The sequence below is a fragment of the Megascapheus bottae genome, chromosome 19, assembly GCF_031878675.1.
Source record: "Megascapheus bottae isolate mThoBot1 chromosome 19, mThoBot2.hap1, whole genome shotgun sequence".
Taxonomy (NCBI): domain Eukaryota; kingdom Metazoa; phylum Chordata; class Mammalia; order Rodentia; family Geomyidae; genus Megascapheus; species Megascapheus bottae.
Genome location: NC_143527.1, coordinates 42,234,378 through 42,253,783, shown reverse-complemented (window position 1 = coordinate 42,253,783; position 19,406 = coordinate 42,234,378). Strand labels below are relative to the sequence as shown.

The 19,406-nt window shown below is 37.9% G+C and overlaps 1 protein-coding gene across 1 annotated transcript in view; it reads right to left on the bottom strand.

Moving 5' to 3' along the window:
• Window positions 1-19,406, bottom strand: part of Cep192 (centrosomal protein 192) — a 103,338-nt gene that overhangs the window by 20,390 nt on the left and 63,542 nt on the right. The window contains exons 32-41 of the mRNA XM_090353454.1: window positions 18,339-18,599; window positions 17,525-17,637; window positions 15,236-15,345; window positions 11,790-11,940; window positions 7,206-7,381; window positions 6,591-6,714; window positions 4,858-4,963; window positions 4,266-4,473; window positions 1,712-1,791; window positions 601-696 (exon numbers count right to left, since the gene is read on the bottom strand). Coding sequence (XP_090209580.1) covers window positions 601-696; window positions 1,712-1,791; window positions 4,266-4,473; window positions 4,858-4,963; window positions 6,591-6,714; window positions 7,206-7,381; window positions 11,790-11,940; window positions 15,236-15,345; window positions 17,525-17,637; window positions 18,339-18,599 — 1,425 coding nt within the window. The remainder of the gene's footprint in view (window positions 1-600; window positions 697-1,711; window positions 1,792-4,265; window positions 4,474-4,857; window positions 4,964-6,590; window positions 6,715-7,205; window positions 7,382-11,789; window positions 11,941-15,235; window positions 15,346-17,524; window positions 17,638-18,338; window positions 18,600-19,406) is intronic.

Here is a 19,406-nt window from a genome sequence, read left to right as displayed (position 1 = left end):
CAGCAATTACTAGAGAAGCCACAGAGTCTTTTGTGGTCAATAATGAGTTCGTGGCTAGATCCTAGAACTTCCCAGAAGTCCTTATTAATAAATGGACCAATATTTTGTAAGTATGACACTTTAATTGATGGTTAGCAATTAAAATGACAGTATATTAATAAGGCCAAATGCATGAGGACAGCTATGAGGAGACTTCTGAAAAGATGATGTCAGGGCTAGATATAAACTAAGGTGTTAAAGGTTCACAGCAGCTGGAGGAATCTGTTGCCCATAAAGAAATACTGGTGCCTATGTCTTGAACATGAGTTGTTGCCTAGTGGTAGGCTTCTCTGGCTATGGCGGGCAGCCAAAGTCATCTGGATTAGAGAAGTATGCTGTAAGCACTGGCAGCTGCAATCTCCTTACCAAGTAGGCTATCAGCTTACCTCATACTTTCCTCACAGTAGTACAGTGCATTGAACCTAGGAGGCTTCTTTCCTTGTGGGTAGACTGGCTGAGACTAGGAAAGACAAACTGAAGAGGCAGGGTCACATGAGGTACTCCTGGCTAAATAACATTGTGTACTTACTAACTGGCTATGAAAAGTCTAGCAAAGCTCACCTTTTGGATTCTATTGCCTTCCAGTGTGCCAGATATGGGAGAACATCTGAATGCTGTGTATGTAGCTCTAAAAACATCTCCACTTTCATCAACTCCCTGTAAAGAAATCATTAGTCAAATAAGAACCATAAAAGTCAGTGGAGTGGTTTCCAACACATCATTATTTCCGTGCTTACCAAGAACACCCTGACATACTAAGCACAAGGAGAATACAATATCTCAAGAGGGATTGTTCCTAGGCTAGGGTCATACATAGCAATATTTATGACCAACTTCCCTGGCTGCTGTGAGCTCCAGTTACAATATCAAATCACTGTCTTTTCCTCAAATTTGATGGGGACACTGCAAAATATGCTCTATAAAGTACTCTGCATTGGCTGGAAGTGTGGTCTAGGATAAAGTGCTTGCCTAGCATTCACAAAGCCCTGGGTTCAATTCCTTGGTACTACATACACAGAAAAAGCTGGAAATTGTGCAGTGGCTTAAGTGGTAGATTGTTAACCTTGCTAAAGCTCAAGGGTAGTACCCAGGCCCTAAGTTCAAGCCCCAGGACTGGCAAAACAAAAACCCTCTGCAATGTCAGTTACTATTTATTGTCTGCTATCTTTGCAGAGCTATTAGTAGTAGTATGACTCAAAACTATAACTATCACAAAAAATATAGGGCAGACGGGTTAGTGTTACAAAGAATACACATGACAGGCTGGTCATTTGGGGCAGTGCCACTGACAAGAGCAATGTAGACGATGGTAGTCCAGGACTACGAGCAGAGGGCTCCACCCTACATACCAGAAACTATAGCTGAAACATGATAGCACTCAGAATATTGTGTACTCTCAGTGTTCAATACAATAATAAGACCCTAATACTTCTCAAAATAAAGTTATTTCAGTAAAAAGTCAGGACTAGGATTAAATAGAGCAAGCTTATATGTTTTACACAAATTCTCTATTTTGACCCTCAAAAACACTTGGTTAAAAAGACTCCATGTATCATCTCTGTCTCTATAAAAACAAAGTGACTCTGGGAGACTGATAACCGACATCTGAACCTGTGTACAGTCTGTGTATACATAAACATTAAGATAATGTATCTAAGGCAGTGTGACTGACCTTGACATATGGGGGAGCAAAAGATGACAGGTGCCACTTCACATCCACAGGACCATGATTCTCAAATTCCAGATAGTTCTCTGAAAGGAACACATGAACCACAACTCAGACTCTGACAAGCTGGCGACAGCAGCCCTTTGTGACAAGCCTAGGACATCACCAACTGGGCGGTAAACCCTTACAGAATCCAATAGGAATTACAGGATTTTTTTTTTTAAATATGTGTCCATAATCCAATTTTGGATTTTATTCAAAGCATAATGCAAAGACACTGAAGGACTGAAGTGAGGAATGAAAAGACAGCATTGTCATTTACTGATATGGTAAGACTAGAGGAGAAGCAGGTTTTGTTTTAGGACTCATACATTTGCTGTACCTGTGGGATGCCCATATGCAGAAGCCAAACAGACACCTGGGTAAGCTTGTCTGAGCATACAATAGTCATCAGCGTCACAAGCTGACAAGTAACCAATCCCCAGGGATGAGAGAAAGGAGCACAGGTGGACTAGCCCAGATGTGCCAAACTTCATTAGTTGGTAAACAAAAGAGTCAGCAAAGAAATGTCATAAAGAGCAAGCAAGGCTGAAAAACCTGGGGGCATCAGTGCAGAAGCGGTGAGGTCAGTAGTGTGGAAAGCTCAGACAACCAGAGCCATCTAAGAATGACCCTAGCAGGAACAGGTTTAAAACACAGTAGATAATGACAGCACAAAAGGCTCAGAAAGCATGAACTCTTCCAATAGAAGTCATGCTCAGAAAAGGGACAGCTGAAGGGAGAGAAATGAGGGCCAAGGAAGGTGTCTCTCAGACTATATGATGCTAGTATACACCGTGGATAGAGGTAAATAGATAAAGAATGAGAAACTCATGGCCCAGGAAAGAAGGAGCCAGAGTAAATCCTTGAGAAGGCAAGAAAAGATGGGCCAAGATTCCAAGCAGAGGGCTGTACCTTGTGACGGAAACAGAAACCTTTCATTTAGTCAATGGGTTTTCTATTTTCCATGTGTGAAGCAAAATGGAGAATTGTAAAAAACAAGAGAAGGAGCATGGAATGGGGGTTGGGGGAAAGCATGGAAAAAGGGAGTAGAAACACAAGCTGTTGGTGCAGGCACACTGTGAGACTTGTGAGGACAAATCCATCAGCAAAGGTATATGTCTAGGATCACTGTGTTACTGGTACAGGGACATAGAACAGCCCAACAGCTAGCTTTCAGCTGGAGAAGTAGAGGTAATGATTATGGTGACTACAGGGTTCAAGAGGTTTAAGAGAAGAGGGACCTAAGCAAGACAACAGAGACACTAAAGTGTTAGGGCCCTGGACTATGAGGCTAGAGACCTGCTACAGTCCCTGGATCAAGTGAGCTAGAAAGGGTAGGAAGGAATGAGAGTAGAATGAGTTCCTGGAGGTAAATGGAAATGTCCAGGAAAGGCACACAGAAGATGGATGCTGGGGCTGAAGGAAAGACAAAATTACTTTGAGAAGCAGTCGTGGGTCTTGAATTCTGGGCCTGGGCCCTGTGCCTGATCTCTTCAGCTCTAGGCTAGCGCCCTATCCCTGGGGCCTGGGCTACTGCCCTACCCTGGAGCCACAGCACCACTTCCGGTTTTCTAGTAGTTAATTAGAGATGAACCTCAGATTTTTTTTAGTGCTTGGGCTGGCTTTGAATCACGACCCTCAGATCTCAGCCTCCTGAGTAGCTAGAATTATAGGTGTGAGCTCTCTTTTTTTAATTGTGCTAGTACTGGGACTTGAACTCAGGGCTGAGGCACTGTCCTAGAGCTTTTTAGCTCAAGGCTGGCACCCTATTGAGTGCTATAGCTCCCACAACTGTACTTCTGTTTTTTTGGTGGTTAACTAGAGACAAAGAATCTCAGGGACTTTTTTGCTTAAGCTGGCTTCACACCATATCTCAGCCTCCTGAATAGCTAGGATTTACCGGCACCCAGGTACAGTCTTACAATTATGCCTTTAAATCAATGGGAAAGCACTTTGCACATTGGGGGAGGTGAATATTAGTAGAAGGGAGTCAGGCTAAGGAGGAGAGTGAAGGAAGGTGAATATGGTCAAAGTAAATAGTTTCCACCTATGAAAATTGATCAGTTAATCAGCTGTCTTAGGACAGGGGTAAAATAGAAAGGGAGATTGATATGGGATAATGAAAGGGGTGAGATTAAAAAGAATATATTACATATATGAGTGGAAATGTCACAATGAAATCCATCCCCCATATAACTAATGTATGTTAGTTTAAAAAAAAACAGAGCATATCCACACCCAATATACCAGTAGATGTTTGACCCCATAATTTTGTTTTTGTTATTGTTTTGGGGGTTTTTAACCACTCTTGGGGCTTAAATTTAGGAACTGGGCACTGTCCATGAGCTTCTTTTGCTTAAGACTAGCAATCTACCACTTGACTCACAACACTACTTCTGCCTTTTTCTATTTATGAGGTGCTGAGGAATCAAAACCACGGCTTCATGCATGCTAGGCAAGCACTCTACCACTAAGTCACATTCCCAGCTCAGATCCACATAATTTTATGATACAATACCTGAAGTTTTACCGGCTTCTGTTGTAGGAAAAGTGATCATCTTGCTTTTTATTTCAATTTTTGTGGAAGGTGGTTTTATTATTGGCTTTATCATTTGACTAATGGGAGGTTCAGGTGTGGGGGTAAGAATTCCAAATGTGTTAGAAGTCAAATGAGTCAAAAGTTCTTCTTGAGTCAAATCTTCTTGAATTTGAATTTTCACAAATTTCTGAAATAAGCCAAATCAAATGATAAGACACAAATGTAACTACCATTTTTAAAACAAAGATTTTAAATCTGAGGTGAGAAAAAAAATCCAAATAAATGAAAATACTGACAAGTTTATAAGTTAAGCTTATAAAGACTATATCTTTTCTCTTACTACCATAATTTTTTTTCCTTAAAGTAATTCTTGCAAATTAGCAATGGCTTCTAGGCCCCAACCTACAGAAAATGACTTAGATAACTAAGGGAAAAAATCTATACAAAATACTCTGATGAAATGCAGCTAGTTGGGCTTCATTTGAATTAGAAAGCATAATTGCTAACAAGGATTATGAAAATGAAGGTACAAAATAAAAGGAATGATGTTCAGAAAAGCATTTTACAGTACCTTTTGTCCATTATCACAGTGAATATAGATCAGACCACTCCATGGGAACATAGACTGTTTTGTGGATAAGGAAGAATTAGGACTCACAAGAATTTGTAGTTTACTCCTTAAAAAAAAAAAAAAAAAAAGATGTAATAATAAAAACTAAAAATATTCTATTCTTTAACATAAGTGACATTAAAAGTTATAACCAACTTTCCTCCACCAGAGAACCAGATTAGCTTCCATACCTCCCTCAACTATCCTATGAGTGAGAAACACCACAGAACTTCCATACCTCCCCACACCCAGCTGATCTGACTTCAGCCCGTGAGTCAACGTCCAACACAGTTATATGGCACAAATCCATGAGCCCGAAGGCTAATCCCAGGAAAACCAAACCATAGAAATGCTATCTCAAAAGCAATTCAAAATAAAATTTCTGTAGCAAATGGACCACACTACAAAACCTTTGAGCCACATGATAATAAGGAATAACACAATTAAGGCACTAAGCTAATTAACAGCTGGGCAGCAAACTGGAAGTAGGGAAAAATATTTTTTAAAAGAGAAGGAAAAAAACCATGCTTTTTCATGCTCAGAATTCTCTTTAAGGAGCATAAGTTTCTAAGAATTTAAAAGTAGATAATGAAATCAGAAATATAACAGGAATCATATTTACTTGTGGCAAAAATAACAGGACAAAATTATTTTCCACTGCTAATACCTAAATACGTGGGACTACAAGAAGCATTTGTGAAACACCTGTTCTATCATCTCCTTATCCTTCTCTCCATTAGTTGGTGAGTGCTTACAGAATACTGAGTGGATCGCTTTGGTCTTAGTAAAGCAATCTCCTGTGTCTTTGTCCATATTTTAGCTCACACCTCAGCCAATTTTCCAAAAATGCACATTCATCATTTTGTTAATGTAAAGACATTTCAAGTTGTTCTTTTCAAAAACTGCTAATCCAAAATGATATACCTTCCAAAATATGATGTCATCATCACCAAAATATATGATGGTCAGCTGTATGCTGACCAAGGTGAAGTCCTGGACAGCTACAGAACTGTGGCTTTACCTTGTGAATGACTAGGCTGAGTTCAGAGAGAAGCTGTGTAAATAAACAACTGGGCCCAATGTACATCTTCACAGAACTTCTATGTAGAAAACAATAAGCTAGCCTTATTGCTCAGATGTATTACAAGTCAAGAAGTTAACTTTCAACAATGTCCTTCAGGGAACAACAACAACAAAAACCAAAACAGAAGAATTCATATTCTAAACTAAGAGACAATCACACCTTCTAAGGCTTTAGAGATTGTCATCCATTATCACACATTTGCATTTATTCCTTGCCTACTTGTAGGTGAAGTACTATGTCAGAAAAGATTTTCATGTCTTTTATTTTAGGGCCCTTATTCCATCTCAAACACTTTTCTCTAGGAAAGGGCAGTTTATCTGGCTATATGAGAGAGACCCCTCCTTCACTAAAGGGAGTAAGTCTTGAACCTATTGATGTCTAGCAGAATTAGGTGTATACTGTATAGTCAGCACCGATAAACCTCTACTGAAAAGATTTTATTTTTCAGTGCTTGGGACATAACTCAGGGCTTTGCAAATCCTTGGCAAGCACCTCTATATTAAACTATATGCTAAGACCCTGAACAAATTTAACTGAATATTATATAATCCTTAAAGTCATCATGATGTCATCTGAATAACACCCAGAACAACACTGAAGACACACTTACTCTGGTGCAATAAATCCGTGTTGTGGTGTGACTGTCAGGCAGTGGGCTGGCCAGTATAGTTCAAATTTCAGCAACCTGACAGAATTATTAACAATCTGGAAACGTCCAGGCTTTGTCATATCGCCTATTGTATCACAGAAATCAAATGGAACTTTTATTTAGCAATAGTGAAAAAGATAAATGTAAATAAAAATAACTTTTAAGTAAGTACACTAGATATAATGGCTTACTTTGCAAATTCTTAGCTCCTCAACTATGGGCTTTTCAAATCTTTGTAAAAAAAAAGACATACTTGATAACTTGGAAACTATAAAGACATTGAAAACCTTGAACAAAGCAGTCTAAAAATTATTTCCTTAATTTTGGCACATATGTATGTATTGAGTTTGTACTGACTCTGAACAAATGTTATCAGGGTGAAGATAATAACTATCAGGGTGGGTTGGGGTGGGGCGGGATGATGGTTCCGCTGTCAAGAAGATAATCTGGGCAGGATAGAGCACCAGGTGAGTTCTAATCAGGTCTCCTCAGTGGGAGTCTGTCCAACTATATATGAGGACAGAACACAGACAGTTCCCAAAGGCAGGTCTGATGACTTATTACTGAAATACTCACAAGAAGAAGCTACCAGAATCAAGTGCTCAGGGTGGATGGTCCAAATCTCTTCAGAGGCTGCTATATCTTGAGGTGAGTGGGCAGCTTGTGAGAGGAAAGGAGACCCCTGAGGACCTTTAACTGGTAAAACATCCAGAGAGATATTGCCACTGTGTTTCTCAGAAGGTCTCAATTCACTAGAAAATTAAAAAAGCAGAAAGAAATGAAAAGCCAGGTTCTTTCCCATTTAATATCCTTTTACAAAATAAAAACAAGGGGCTGGGAGCATAGCCTAGGGGTAGAGTGCTTGCCTAGCATGCAGGAAGCCCTGTGTTCAATTCCTTGATACAACATACACAGAAAAAGCTGGAAGTGGCATTGTGGCTCAGGTAGCAGAGCACTAACCTTGAGTAAAAAGTGTTCAAGGACAGTGCTCAGGCCCTGAGTTCAAGCCTTGGATTGGAAAAATAAATAAATAAAAAACAATTAAGCAGGGGCTGGGAGTTTGGCCTAGTGGTAGAGTGCTTGCCTAGCATGCACAAAGATCCGGGTTCGATTTCTAGGTACCACATACATAAAAAAAAAAAAAAAAGCCAGAAGTGGTGCTGAGGCTCAAATGGTAGAGCTCTAGCCTTGAGAAAGTCCAAGGACAGGGCTCAGACCCTGAGCTCAAGCCCAGGACTGGCAAAAAAATTAAAAAAAAAATTAAAAAAAAAAAACAATTAGGCAAAACTAAAAGGGCTACATGCCATGTATTTTTGAGTGAATGAAAGAATCCTCCAGCCAGGAACAAAGAGTGAACAAATGCAGCAGTCGCATTCACTAGACATTATGTTGAAAATGAACTAACCAACTTGAGAGTGGGTATTGGAGAGAAAAACTGGGAAAGAGGAAGGGAAAGGATAACACTGTCCAAAAAGAAATGTACTCTTTACTGGACTAATTTAACTATAACCTCTTTGTATATCATATTTGCACTAACAAATTAAAAAAACAAAATTAAAAATCCTCTAGCTGAATCCTTTTTGAAAAATGTAGGCACATTAAGAACTTTATAAAAAATTTCCCCCTGAGAGAGAGAGAAAGGGGGAAATGTTAACAACAACAACAACAAAAAAAATTAACAGTCTTTTAACATTTCTACCTAGGAACTTCCTTTAGGTAGAAATCTACCATAGTTTCTGTAAAATGCACTGCCCTTGGTCTTTCTCAAGGCTAGCACTCTACCACTTCAGCCACAGCACCACTTCTGGCTTTTTTCTGTGTATGTGGTACTGAGGAATCGAACCCAGGGCTTCATGCGTGCTACGCAAAAAAAAAAAAAAAAAAAAAATCCTCCAGCTGGGCACTGGTGTCTCATCACTATAATCCTAGTTATGAGGAGGCTGAGATTTGGGGACTGTAATTCAAAGCCAGCTCAGGGAAGAAAGTCCATGAGACTGTCATCTCCAATTGACCATCAAAAAGAGCAAAATTTGGGCTGAGAGTGTGGCCCAGTGGTAGAGTGCTTGCCTAGTATGCATAAAACCCTGGGCTCGATTCCTTGGTACCACATACACACACACACAAAAAAGCTGGAAGTGGTGCTTGGTGCCATGGCTTAAATAGTAGAGTGCTAGCCCAAGGACAGTGCTCAGGCTCTGAGTCCAAGCACCCGTCTACATCCCAAACAAATCAAAACCAAAAATTCTCCATATTTTATATACTTTTCATAGACTAACATATGCATTTTACTTTTTTTTTTTTTTTTTTTTTTTGCCAGTCCTGGGCTTCGGCTCAGGGCTAGAGCTCTACCACTTGAGCCTCAGCACCACTTCTGGCTTTTTTTTTCTATGTATGTGGTACTGAGGAAACGAACCTGGGTCTTCGTGCATGCTAGGCAAGCACTCTACCACTAGGCCAAACTCCCAGCCCGAATTTTACTTATATAGGAGTATAACTCTGAGGTGGGGCATTTACTAAATATGGTCAATGCTCAGTTTGACCCCAAGCACTGAGTGAAAAATAGTGTGTAAAAACACGAACACAATGTACATAGTACAGTAAACTTTTATTTAAAAAAGACAGTGATTTCCATTATTTTTTTGTCCAATTCTGCATTTGGAGTCTAGTAAAAAGAATCATGGCTCAAAGCCAGCACAGACAGAAAAGTCCATGAGACATCATTTCTAAAGCAAAAGCTGGGCTGAGTGCCAGTAACTTTAGCAAGCTGAGCAAACCAGAGACCACATGCAAACTTCAGTACCAGTTTTTAAAAAAAGATTTACTAGAAAATGACCCAATATCAAAAATGTACGAAAAATCAAATCCTTGACATAACAGAACTGCCCAATGACAAGATAAGAATGTACAATGTACAATGACAAGAAGAAATACTAAAACAGGAAAATCTTCTAATAGGACGAAACGTTAATACAATATATGGGGATATTTAGTACTGGAGTTTTAAACTATAATTTAAATGAATTTTGTAATTATTACTACTCTGTAATAAAAATCACCAATTTTGAAAAACCAGAGTTCTCTCTTCCCTGGTTTTTAAATTATACTTCTACTGACCCAGAAAAACAAGGGAGACACTGCATGGTCTAGTGGTAGGGTGCTTGCCTAGCTAGCATGCACAAAGACCCAAGTTTGATTCCTTGATACCACATACATAGAAAAAAGCCAGGAGTGGTGCTGTGGCTCAAGCCGTAGAGCTGTAGCCTTGAGAAAGTCCAAGGACAGTGTTCAGGCCCTGAGCCCAAGCCCAGGACTGGCAAAAAAGAAAGAAAGAAAGCAAGATCACCAGATAAAAAGATAGGAGGTATAACTCAAACAGTACAGTGCCTGAAAACCTGAGTTTGAATCCAAGTCCTATTTTTAAAAACCTCATATTTATATAATTTGTTTTAGGACAAGTTAGCATTAGGTATATCAGCTGAGGAGACACTTGGAAAAAAACAAATGGCATCAATTCTTTTTTTTTTTAATTGTAAAAGTGATGTGCAGAGGGGTTATAATTGCTACATAAGACAGGCATTGAATACATTTCTCCCCTCCCAACTCCCTTCCTCCACAAGCTGTAGAGTTCATTTTCAACATAGTGTCTAGTGAGCATCACTACTGAATTAGGCATCACTTTGTGGTGTTCTTCCCAAACTTCCCTGTTAACTGATCCGGGAATATTTTTAAAACTTATCTAGATTCTACAAAACATCAAACTCATTAATAAGAAAAAGGCCATCTAGTTTCTTATTCCAGCCTATTTTCCCCCTTTTCATTACAGAATACTGAAGAAAATAAGATGACTTGAACAAATTTAGTAATTTGGTGAAGATTTCTCAGCAAACACTCTAATATCCTTATGCATAGAATGCTTTTAATAGAGCTGGGCACTGGAGGCTCACACCTATAAATCCTAGCTACTCAGGAGGCTGAGACCTGAGGATCATGGTTCAAAGCCAGCCCAATCAGGAAAGTCTATGGGACTCTTATCTCCAATTAACCACCAGAAAACTGTAAGTGGCACTGTGGCTCAAAGTAGCCATGAGCTGAAAAGCCCCATCCCTGAGTTCAAGCCTCAAGACCTTAAAAAAAAAAATGCTTTTAATAGGATGTACTTGATTGTGGAATAAAACTGAATTTGTCTTTGAGGAACACCTCTTTGAAGAATTACATGATTACATGGTTACGTAATCAAAGAACAAAACAGAACTCCCATGCTCAGAAGAGCTGTCCTTTTTGTGAAAACCATGTGTATCACATGCATGTTGTGAAGAACTGGTGTTAACCTGAGCACAGACATTTAACTTTAGCAAGTTCCCAGAAGTGCCAGTGGCATTCCCTACCTCTCCAAATTTCACCCAAAGTTATTACAGAACCTTAGTTCTCTGAGGATCTGATTTGATCATCTAAACCTCCATTATCACAATCTTGAAAGGTAAAGAAAGAACTACTCTATACTGAAAGACAATACAAAAAGACAGTCCATCTAAATGCCTAGACCAGATTCTGGACCAGAACAGGACAGGATTTTGTTCTGTGGTTTAACTATGGAGACATTATTGTACATGTTTAATATAAACAGAATCTGTGGAATAAGCGAATCAATATCAAATACCCTAATTTGGGTGGATTTACCATAGAGAAGGTTTTTAAGCCAATTTAGGGCTTATTGGTAATCATGTTGCAACTTATTCTTGGATGGCCCAGAAAAAAAAATTTAAACAAATAAGGGATTTAAGGGAATGATAATAAGGTAAATGTGGAAAGTTTTTAACTATTGGGAAATCAGAGAACAGGGTTTATAGGAATTCTCTGTATTAAACTTCCCTCAGAGTTTGAAATGATTTCTTTTTTTTCATATATTTTTATTGTAATAGAAGGGTTACATTATATTCACCAGATAGAAGGTGCATTACTTCACAAACACTGATACCCTTTCTCATGTCTTGGTCCCCATTTCTTCCCCCCACCCTTTTGAAATGATTTCAACTGAAACTATAAAACAAAAACAAAAACAAAAAACATTTTAATAGAATACAATAGGATAGCAAAAAAGATCAGTTCTACTACAGTCAAATAATCTTGAAATCTAGTAAAGGAATTCTGTATTTGTTTTACCTTTTCAATTCCAAGCTAGCTGTGGAAGAAAGCTGAAGTAGTTCTTTGTTAGGAACTGGATCTCTGAATTCTCCAATTACTGAAAGGATAATTTTACGCATGTTTCCATAAAATAGCTGAATATCGTTAGGCCGTTGGGGAAGATCATATACTAGGAAAAAAAAAACCATTTTGAAACATATGAATCTTCACATTAAGCACAACACAAAATAACAGAAAAAATTTTACATATTAAGATAATTTTCTTAGGTTGGGGTAGGTGATGTTTTGATTAATGCTACTGTCGGGCTCGAATTTATAGGCAACCCAGGCTGACAGCACAGGCTCTGAACCTGAATGTGAGCTTTAGTTTCCTTGACTATAATCTGGTTTAACAGTTCTCCTCAGGAAGATATTAATAGCTATAGACAATTACATAAAGCTTATAGTGGGCCAGGTAATGACCTACTATCTTAATATTAAGGTATTTCCATAACTCTTTGAAGTATATAACCTCCTGCTCAAAAAATCTGAAGCACAAAGAGGTTGAGAATACAAAATATGTTAGTCTCAAAGATTTGTAATACATCATCAAAACATGTCCTATATTTTGAATTCTAATGCTCCAGAGACAAACTTCTAGTTTGAACTCACCTGCACTTCAGATGGCTGATCTTGGCAAGTTGCGTGAGTTCTTGGTTGGGTTTGTTAGGCAAACTGTATTATAACAGATTTCTTGACTTCATGGACACAACTCTCCCTACCTGGAATATCTCTCTCTACCTTATCAATTCCTCTTTGTTCAAGGCTTCCCTAAGAGAGCCACCTCATTCTCAGTGCTTCTCACATTCCTAAATATACTCCAGCACGTTCTTTACACCACCCTTCAACTATCAGATGTCTACAGCTGTGACTGTCTTGTGTTCACAAGTGACCATGTCTACTTTAATGTGCATTCCTTCAGTCAGGGAATGGGATGCCACTGGATCATGGAACTATGCCAACTTTTGAACCACCACAGTCTAGCTAGGTGTTTTCACTTAAGGTCATCATAGCTGCAATGTGATGAAGTGTTGATGCTCCATCATCCCAGCTGTTTTCAGTTTAGCCACTATCTACACCCTTCCTATGAAGACAAGATGAAGGCCCGAAGGGTTAGAGATGAGTCTAGAGTTTCAACTCCAAATCTAATGTACTTTACTCCCTTAGCACACTAAAGACATCTCCGTTTCAAATCTTTCATTAATACTTTTCAACTATGCCTGGAGAATTGTTAGATTCCTAAGCTACTAAAATGAGCAGACTAACCTATATCATCCCTAGAAAGGTATAACTATCCTTTACCTTCTTCATCAGTTTTTCAGGACAAAATATATTCTGTCATGTAAAAAACTAAAACTTTCAAGGAAAACTAAAACTAACAATGAAAAAACTAGCACCTGATAACTGGTAGCTGATACCCGGTAGCTCTCGCCTGTAATCCTAGGTACTCAGGAGGCTGAGACCAGAGAATCAAAATTCCAAGCCAGTCCATGCACAAAAAGATTTGAGACTCTTATCTCCAATTAACCTCTAAAAAACGGCTTGGCTCAAGGGTAGGGCGGTAGCCTTGAGCTGAAGAGCTCAAGGACATCACCCAGGCCAAGGTTAAGCCCCATGACCCACAAAAAAGAAAAAGACAAAAAAAAAAAAAAAAACTATCACCTGAAATTTGATCACCAAAACACTGATACTTTGATATACTCATATTCACACACTAATCTACTTTTACTAAAATGAAATCTTATTGCTAAAATTTAAAAGCTAGGCTAGGAGCTTGTCCTGGCCAAAAAAAAAAAAAGCTGGTTTTTGTTGGGGGGAGGGTGGGCTATGTTTGGTTTTTTGCCAGTCCTGGGGCTTGAACTCAAGGCCTAGGCACTATCCTTGAGCTTCTTTTGCTCAAAGAGAACATTATATCACTTGAGCCACACTGCCACTTCCAGCTTTTCTTGCTTCTGTGATACTGAGAAATCAAACCCAGGGCCTCATGCATGCTAGGCAAGCATGCTATCACTTAGCCACATTCCTAGCCCAAAAGCTGTTTGTTTGTTTGTAATCAAGTTTTCCATGCCACTTAGTATAGACTCCTATCATTGTTTTCATAGTTTCAAACATTCTGTAGCTGGGAGTTTAGCCTAGTGGTACAGTGCTTGCCTCGCATGCACTCAGGTTTGATTCCTTGGTAACACATGCATACAAAAAGCTGGAAGTGGTCTATGGCTCAAGCCCTAGCCTTGAGTAAAGCCCAAGGACAGTGTTCAGGCCCTGAGTTCCATCCCCAAGACTGGAAAAAAAAAAAAAATTCTCCTGTGGGCCAGGAATTTGGTCTAGTGGTAGAGTGCTTGCCTAGAATAAAGGAATACCAGGGTTCAATTCCTCAGTACTAGATACATAGAAAAGCCAAAAATAGAGCTGTGGCAGAGCACTAGCTTTGAGATAGTCCATGGACAGTGCTTAGGCACTGAGTTCAAGCCTTGGGACTGGCAAAAAAAAAAAAAAAAAATTCTGTATAATTAAACTGCCACCTATTTGGGGGAATTTTGGTCATCTCTTAATTTGTACTATTACTACAGCAACAAAACTATATAAAAATGTGCACATGCATTTATATACAATTTTTCTGTCTTCATACATTCAAATTGTATGAGTAATAAACACAATTAAATATTTGAACTGCTGTGTTCAATAGGACAAAGCATCCAGGCTATAATCATTTTATATGTCTTCTGTGGAGTTTTTACTTCCATCATATCCTCCATAATTTTTAAATGGCCCTGAGGTCTCAAAATGGGGGTGAGTTCACAATCATCAGATTTGAAGCAACAAACATGATCATTTGAGGCTGAGAATGTGGCCTAGTCGTAAGAATGCTTGCCTAGCACGCACAAAGCCTTGGGTTCATTTCCTCAGTACAACATAAACAGAAAAAGCCAGAAGTAGTGGTGCGGCTCAAATGGTAGAGCACTGTCCTTGAGAAAGCTCAGGGTCAGTGCCCAGGCCCTGCGTTCAAAGCCCCAGGACTGGGGCGAAGAGAGAGAGAAAGAGAGGTGGGGGGTGGGGGGGAGGGAAGGGAAAGAAGGAAGGAAGGAAAGGAAGGAGATCATTTCTCTGCCTATTTATAGCCTAGATACAGAATCTAATCTATATGAATATATTACTAATATCAAAAATATCTATAAAGCAAACCACCACTATCAGATTCTCAAGACAATTCTACATGGATGTAAAGCTAGTTATCACTCTTCTCCTGCTACAAAGAAGAAATTGATCTAATTTGAATAAACTACAGTGATGTAATTTATTCAAAGTCATAGAACAAAGTTGTGGCTCAAAATCAACCTAATACCAGATTCAAACTAACATCCTAACAGAATGACCAGACAATACTGCAGGTGTCCAAAAGACTGAGGACAAGCTGAAATTCTTACCTTCATCTACCAGTAGTTCATCCTGAAATGCTTCAACAAAATTAATGTTTCGCAATACACTATGTTCTGGAAGTATCTGCTTTATAATCTCAGGTTTCTGCAATATGGCTCTGTCAGAGAGATTTTTATGAAAACAGTGATTTATATAAAGGACTTTAATTAGATATTTATTAATGCATTTGGTAAATCTCACTAATAGCATGTTACATGTGTATATACATCTCTGCCTTAGTCACAATAGTGCTTTAAAAATAGAAAACCTGTTTTGGAAGTTGAGTTTAAAACTGCACATGACTATGCAATAGTCACTTTTAGTTAAATATTAAAATCAAAACAGGGACTCCTAAGAATAGACAGAAACCTAAAGTTAGATTGTTTTCAGGTATTACACTTCCATTATTTTTGATAATTTGGTCAGTCAGAAATTTGCCTTGGGTAAAAAATTGTAAGACATCAAGAAAAATATTTAAATTACCATATAACTTTGTCTATTTGGCCTCTCACAGAGAATCATCAAAGAAATGAAAACTTGTCTGCTATATTCACATATTCATAACCAAAGGAATCTCATTACTGTAAGCTTATGGCAAACTGGAGTTTTGAAACTGAAACTGATCTCTACCTCCCAGTAAAAAAAAAAAAAAACAAATACAGCTGAGCTCTTCACATTTTGCCAGTTATAACATCATATAGCAAGTCAGCCTTAATCTCTCCCTTTTTACTATTCCAATGAGCTCAACCAATTAAAAACAAAACCATGGCTAATATTAGTAATCCCAGCTCCTTGGGAAGTAAAAATCAGGAGAATCAACATTTAAAGTCAGACCAGGCCAAAAAAATTAGTGAGACCAATTCCATGCCCTGTATCAACCACAGCTGAGCATGATGGCTGTCACCTGTGTTTTCAACACAGCAACACAGGCAGGAAGATAATGGTCAAGGCATAAAGATGAGACTACCCAAAACATAAAAAGCAAAAAGGGTGGGGACTGCTTAAGTTATCACATAAGCAATAACTTACTACTTACTATTAGAATGCCTGCCTAGCAAAAGTTCAAGGCCCAGAAAAATTTTTAAAAATAAAAATCTAGGTTCTATATCAGTATAAAACACAGCACAGCAAAAAAATAAATAAATAAATAAAAGCTGGAAGAACAAAAGACAACCTACTATATTACCCACACCTCCTACTAGAGTTAATGGTTTTCTACTAATAGATAAAACATCACTGACAAGGCCAAGAGTGTGGCCTAGTGGTACAGTGCTTGCCTACCATGCACAAAGCCCTAGGTTTAATTTATCAGCATCACATAAACAGAAAAGGCCAGAAGTGGCGCTGTGGCTCAAGTGATAAGAGTGCTAGCCTTGAGGAAAAAAAAAAAAAAGCTCAAGAACAGGGCTCAGTTCATGCCCCAGGATGGGCAAAAAAAAAATCATGAGTTTCACCTATTTTATAAGTAGGTCCTCTAGTCTACAAAAGCTAAGCCTCATGATAAAAGAATCTAGAATTTAGCATATAACAGTAGACATGTTTAAATTATACATGGAGCTAGATCACTATCTTAAATTTGTCAACAGTCTGCTATAATAAACTGTACGTAAATTAGATGTATTAAATTTTATAAAGTACACCCTCCTTATTCCTAAAATACAATAAGCATTTTAAGTAATTCACATTTCCAGAAACATAACCTTTCAGTAGTTCTGAAATTCTTTTCTGAAACTGATTTATTGCTGGATATATTCTCAAGAGTATGTTAAAAATATAGTTCTATTATAAGGTATGATGTTCCTACTAGATAAAGGAAAAGAGGCACGGCACAAACATTAAGAATAGAAAGCACAGGGCTGGGAGTTTGGCCTAGTGGTTAAAGTGCTTGCCTAGCATGCATGATGACCCAAGTTCGATTCCTCGGTACCACATACATAGAAAAAAGCCGGAAGTGGTGCTGAGGCTCAAGTGGTAGAGCTCTAGCCTTGAGAAAGTCCAAGGACAGTGCTCAAGGCCCTGAGCTCAAGCCCAGGACTGGCAAAAAAAAAAAAAGAAAAGAAAAAATAATAATAAATAGAAATCACAAGGCAAAATACATATGTAGAGAGATGTTTGCCGCAGGCATTTACCACTCACATTATGCCACACAAATTTTACCAAGTGTTTTTTTTTTTTTAATTTTCCAGTTCACTAGTAAACAGTGAACAAGTTCTAAAACAATCATGCTCTAAAGCATCCATAAAATATTCCTTGAATCCACTGATTAGCTCCCAACATTGTTAAGGTAAGTAATCTACCTTCGATACTGCTGTCTGGAAATTTCATCACCACCAAAGAAGTATATAGTTGATAGTTCTGTCACAGTCTTATCACTCTTTCTGTCAGATGGATTATATATTATAGTAATATCCTGATATCAAGAAAAAATAAGGAATAGATATCAAGTATTTTTCCTCAGTACGAAAAATATTCTAGATGATATATTTTTAAATCTCATTCTAGTATCTTCTAGGCCTACACATTCAATAGACAGTATATATGTGTGGTATTTCCAAGTCTAGATAAGCACTTCTACTCTCACATTACTTCAAATATGTTTATTTTTGTGATAATATACTTAATTTTTATTAACATATATTAGCTTGTGACATTACCACACATCTATGCAATGTGTTTGAACAATCTCATCCACTCTAACACTTTCTTCTTCTCTCCTCCTTCAACAGGTTTTATTTTTCTGTTTGCATACATGCAAATAATATACTTCAATCACGTGACCATATTCATTCTCATTAACCCTACTTGTTTTAGCGCAACCTCTCCCTCTAATACCCTCCCCCAACAGAACCTATTTTACTTCCCCTACCACCCCTCTATTCCCAATGGATCAAAGCTTCCATCAAGGTTCTTTTTGAGTTTTTTTTCATATATCATTGCAATTTCAAAATTTAGTTTTTCCCTGTCTTCTTCCTAATAAACCCCTTAGACTCATGTTCTATGTATATATAAATATATACACACACATATATATCTTAAATACATAAATATATTTAAGATAAATATTCATCTAAATTAAGTTCACTGTTTTAAAGCAGAAATTTTTATACTTACTTCTCGTGCTCTTTCCTTGAGGACAAATTTATCTGGAAAAATCCTTAATACTTTAGAATCTAGCAAATTTTTTTTCTGAGAATCCTTAAAGCATACTGCTTTAACAAAAGCTGCTCGAGAGCCAGTGTTTCGTACAGAGAAAACAATTTTACTTTCTTTGCCAGGGATTAAGTCCTTCATTGTAACCATGTAACTGTCAGGTAATTTTTTAACACCTTCCAAAATAAGATTACTTGTTCCTCCATATCCAGACAAAGGTATCTAAAAGAATATATAATCCCAAATTATTTTTATGTAAGAAAGCAGAATATTTAATTACAGTCAGAAGAAACTATAGAAAGATTTTATACAATTAAAGATTTTAGTATTCATGGAATTAGTGTAGTAGTTAATGACTTCACTTCCAGTGTAATGTTACATATGTTAGAGAAAAACAAATCAAAGCACTGCAAACTTTAATTTTTAATGTTAAGAATGATTATTACCAGCCGGGAGTTTAGCCTAGTGGTAGAGTGCTTGCCTAACATACACAAAGACCCAGGTCTGATTCCTCGGTACCACATACAAAAAGCCAGAAGTGGTGCTGTGGCTCAAGTGGTAGAGCCCTAGCCTTGAGAAAATCCAGGGACAGTGCTCAGGCCTTGAGCCCAAGGCCAGGACTGGCAAAAAAAAAAAGAAAGAATGAGTATTCCCATTTATAAACTCAAGCTCAGGTAACAGAGGAAAATAAGCAATTAGTAAAGGACTCAATGGTAGTGGGCTTGTCTGGCATGCTCAAGGCACAGGGCTTGATTCCCAGAACCACTAAAGAAAACAAAATTAGCATAAGTATGCCTGCTTAAGAACTTTGTAGAGTGAAACATACTGGCATTTGTAATTTATTCTAAAATGACCAAAGAAAAATAGATGAAATTGATGGATGGTGAGGTATGCAGTAAAAGAAAGAGCAAAATGTGAACTGCAGTGGTAAAACATGTGATTACTAATTACATTGCTCCTCCAACTCAGCAATTCTGAAATTTTCCATTAAAAATGTCTTGGGGCAAAGTCTATCAGATGACTTAATGT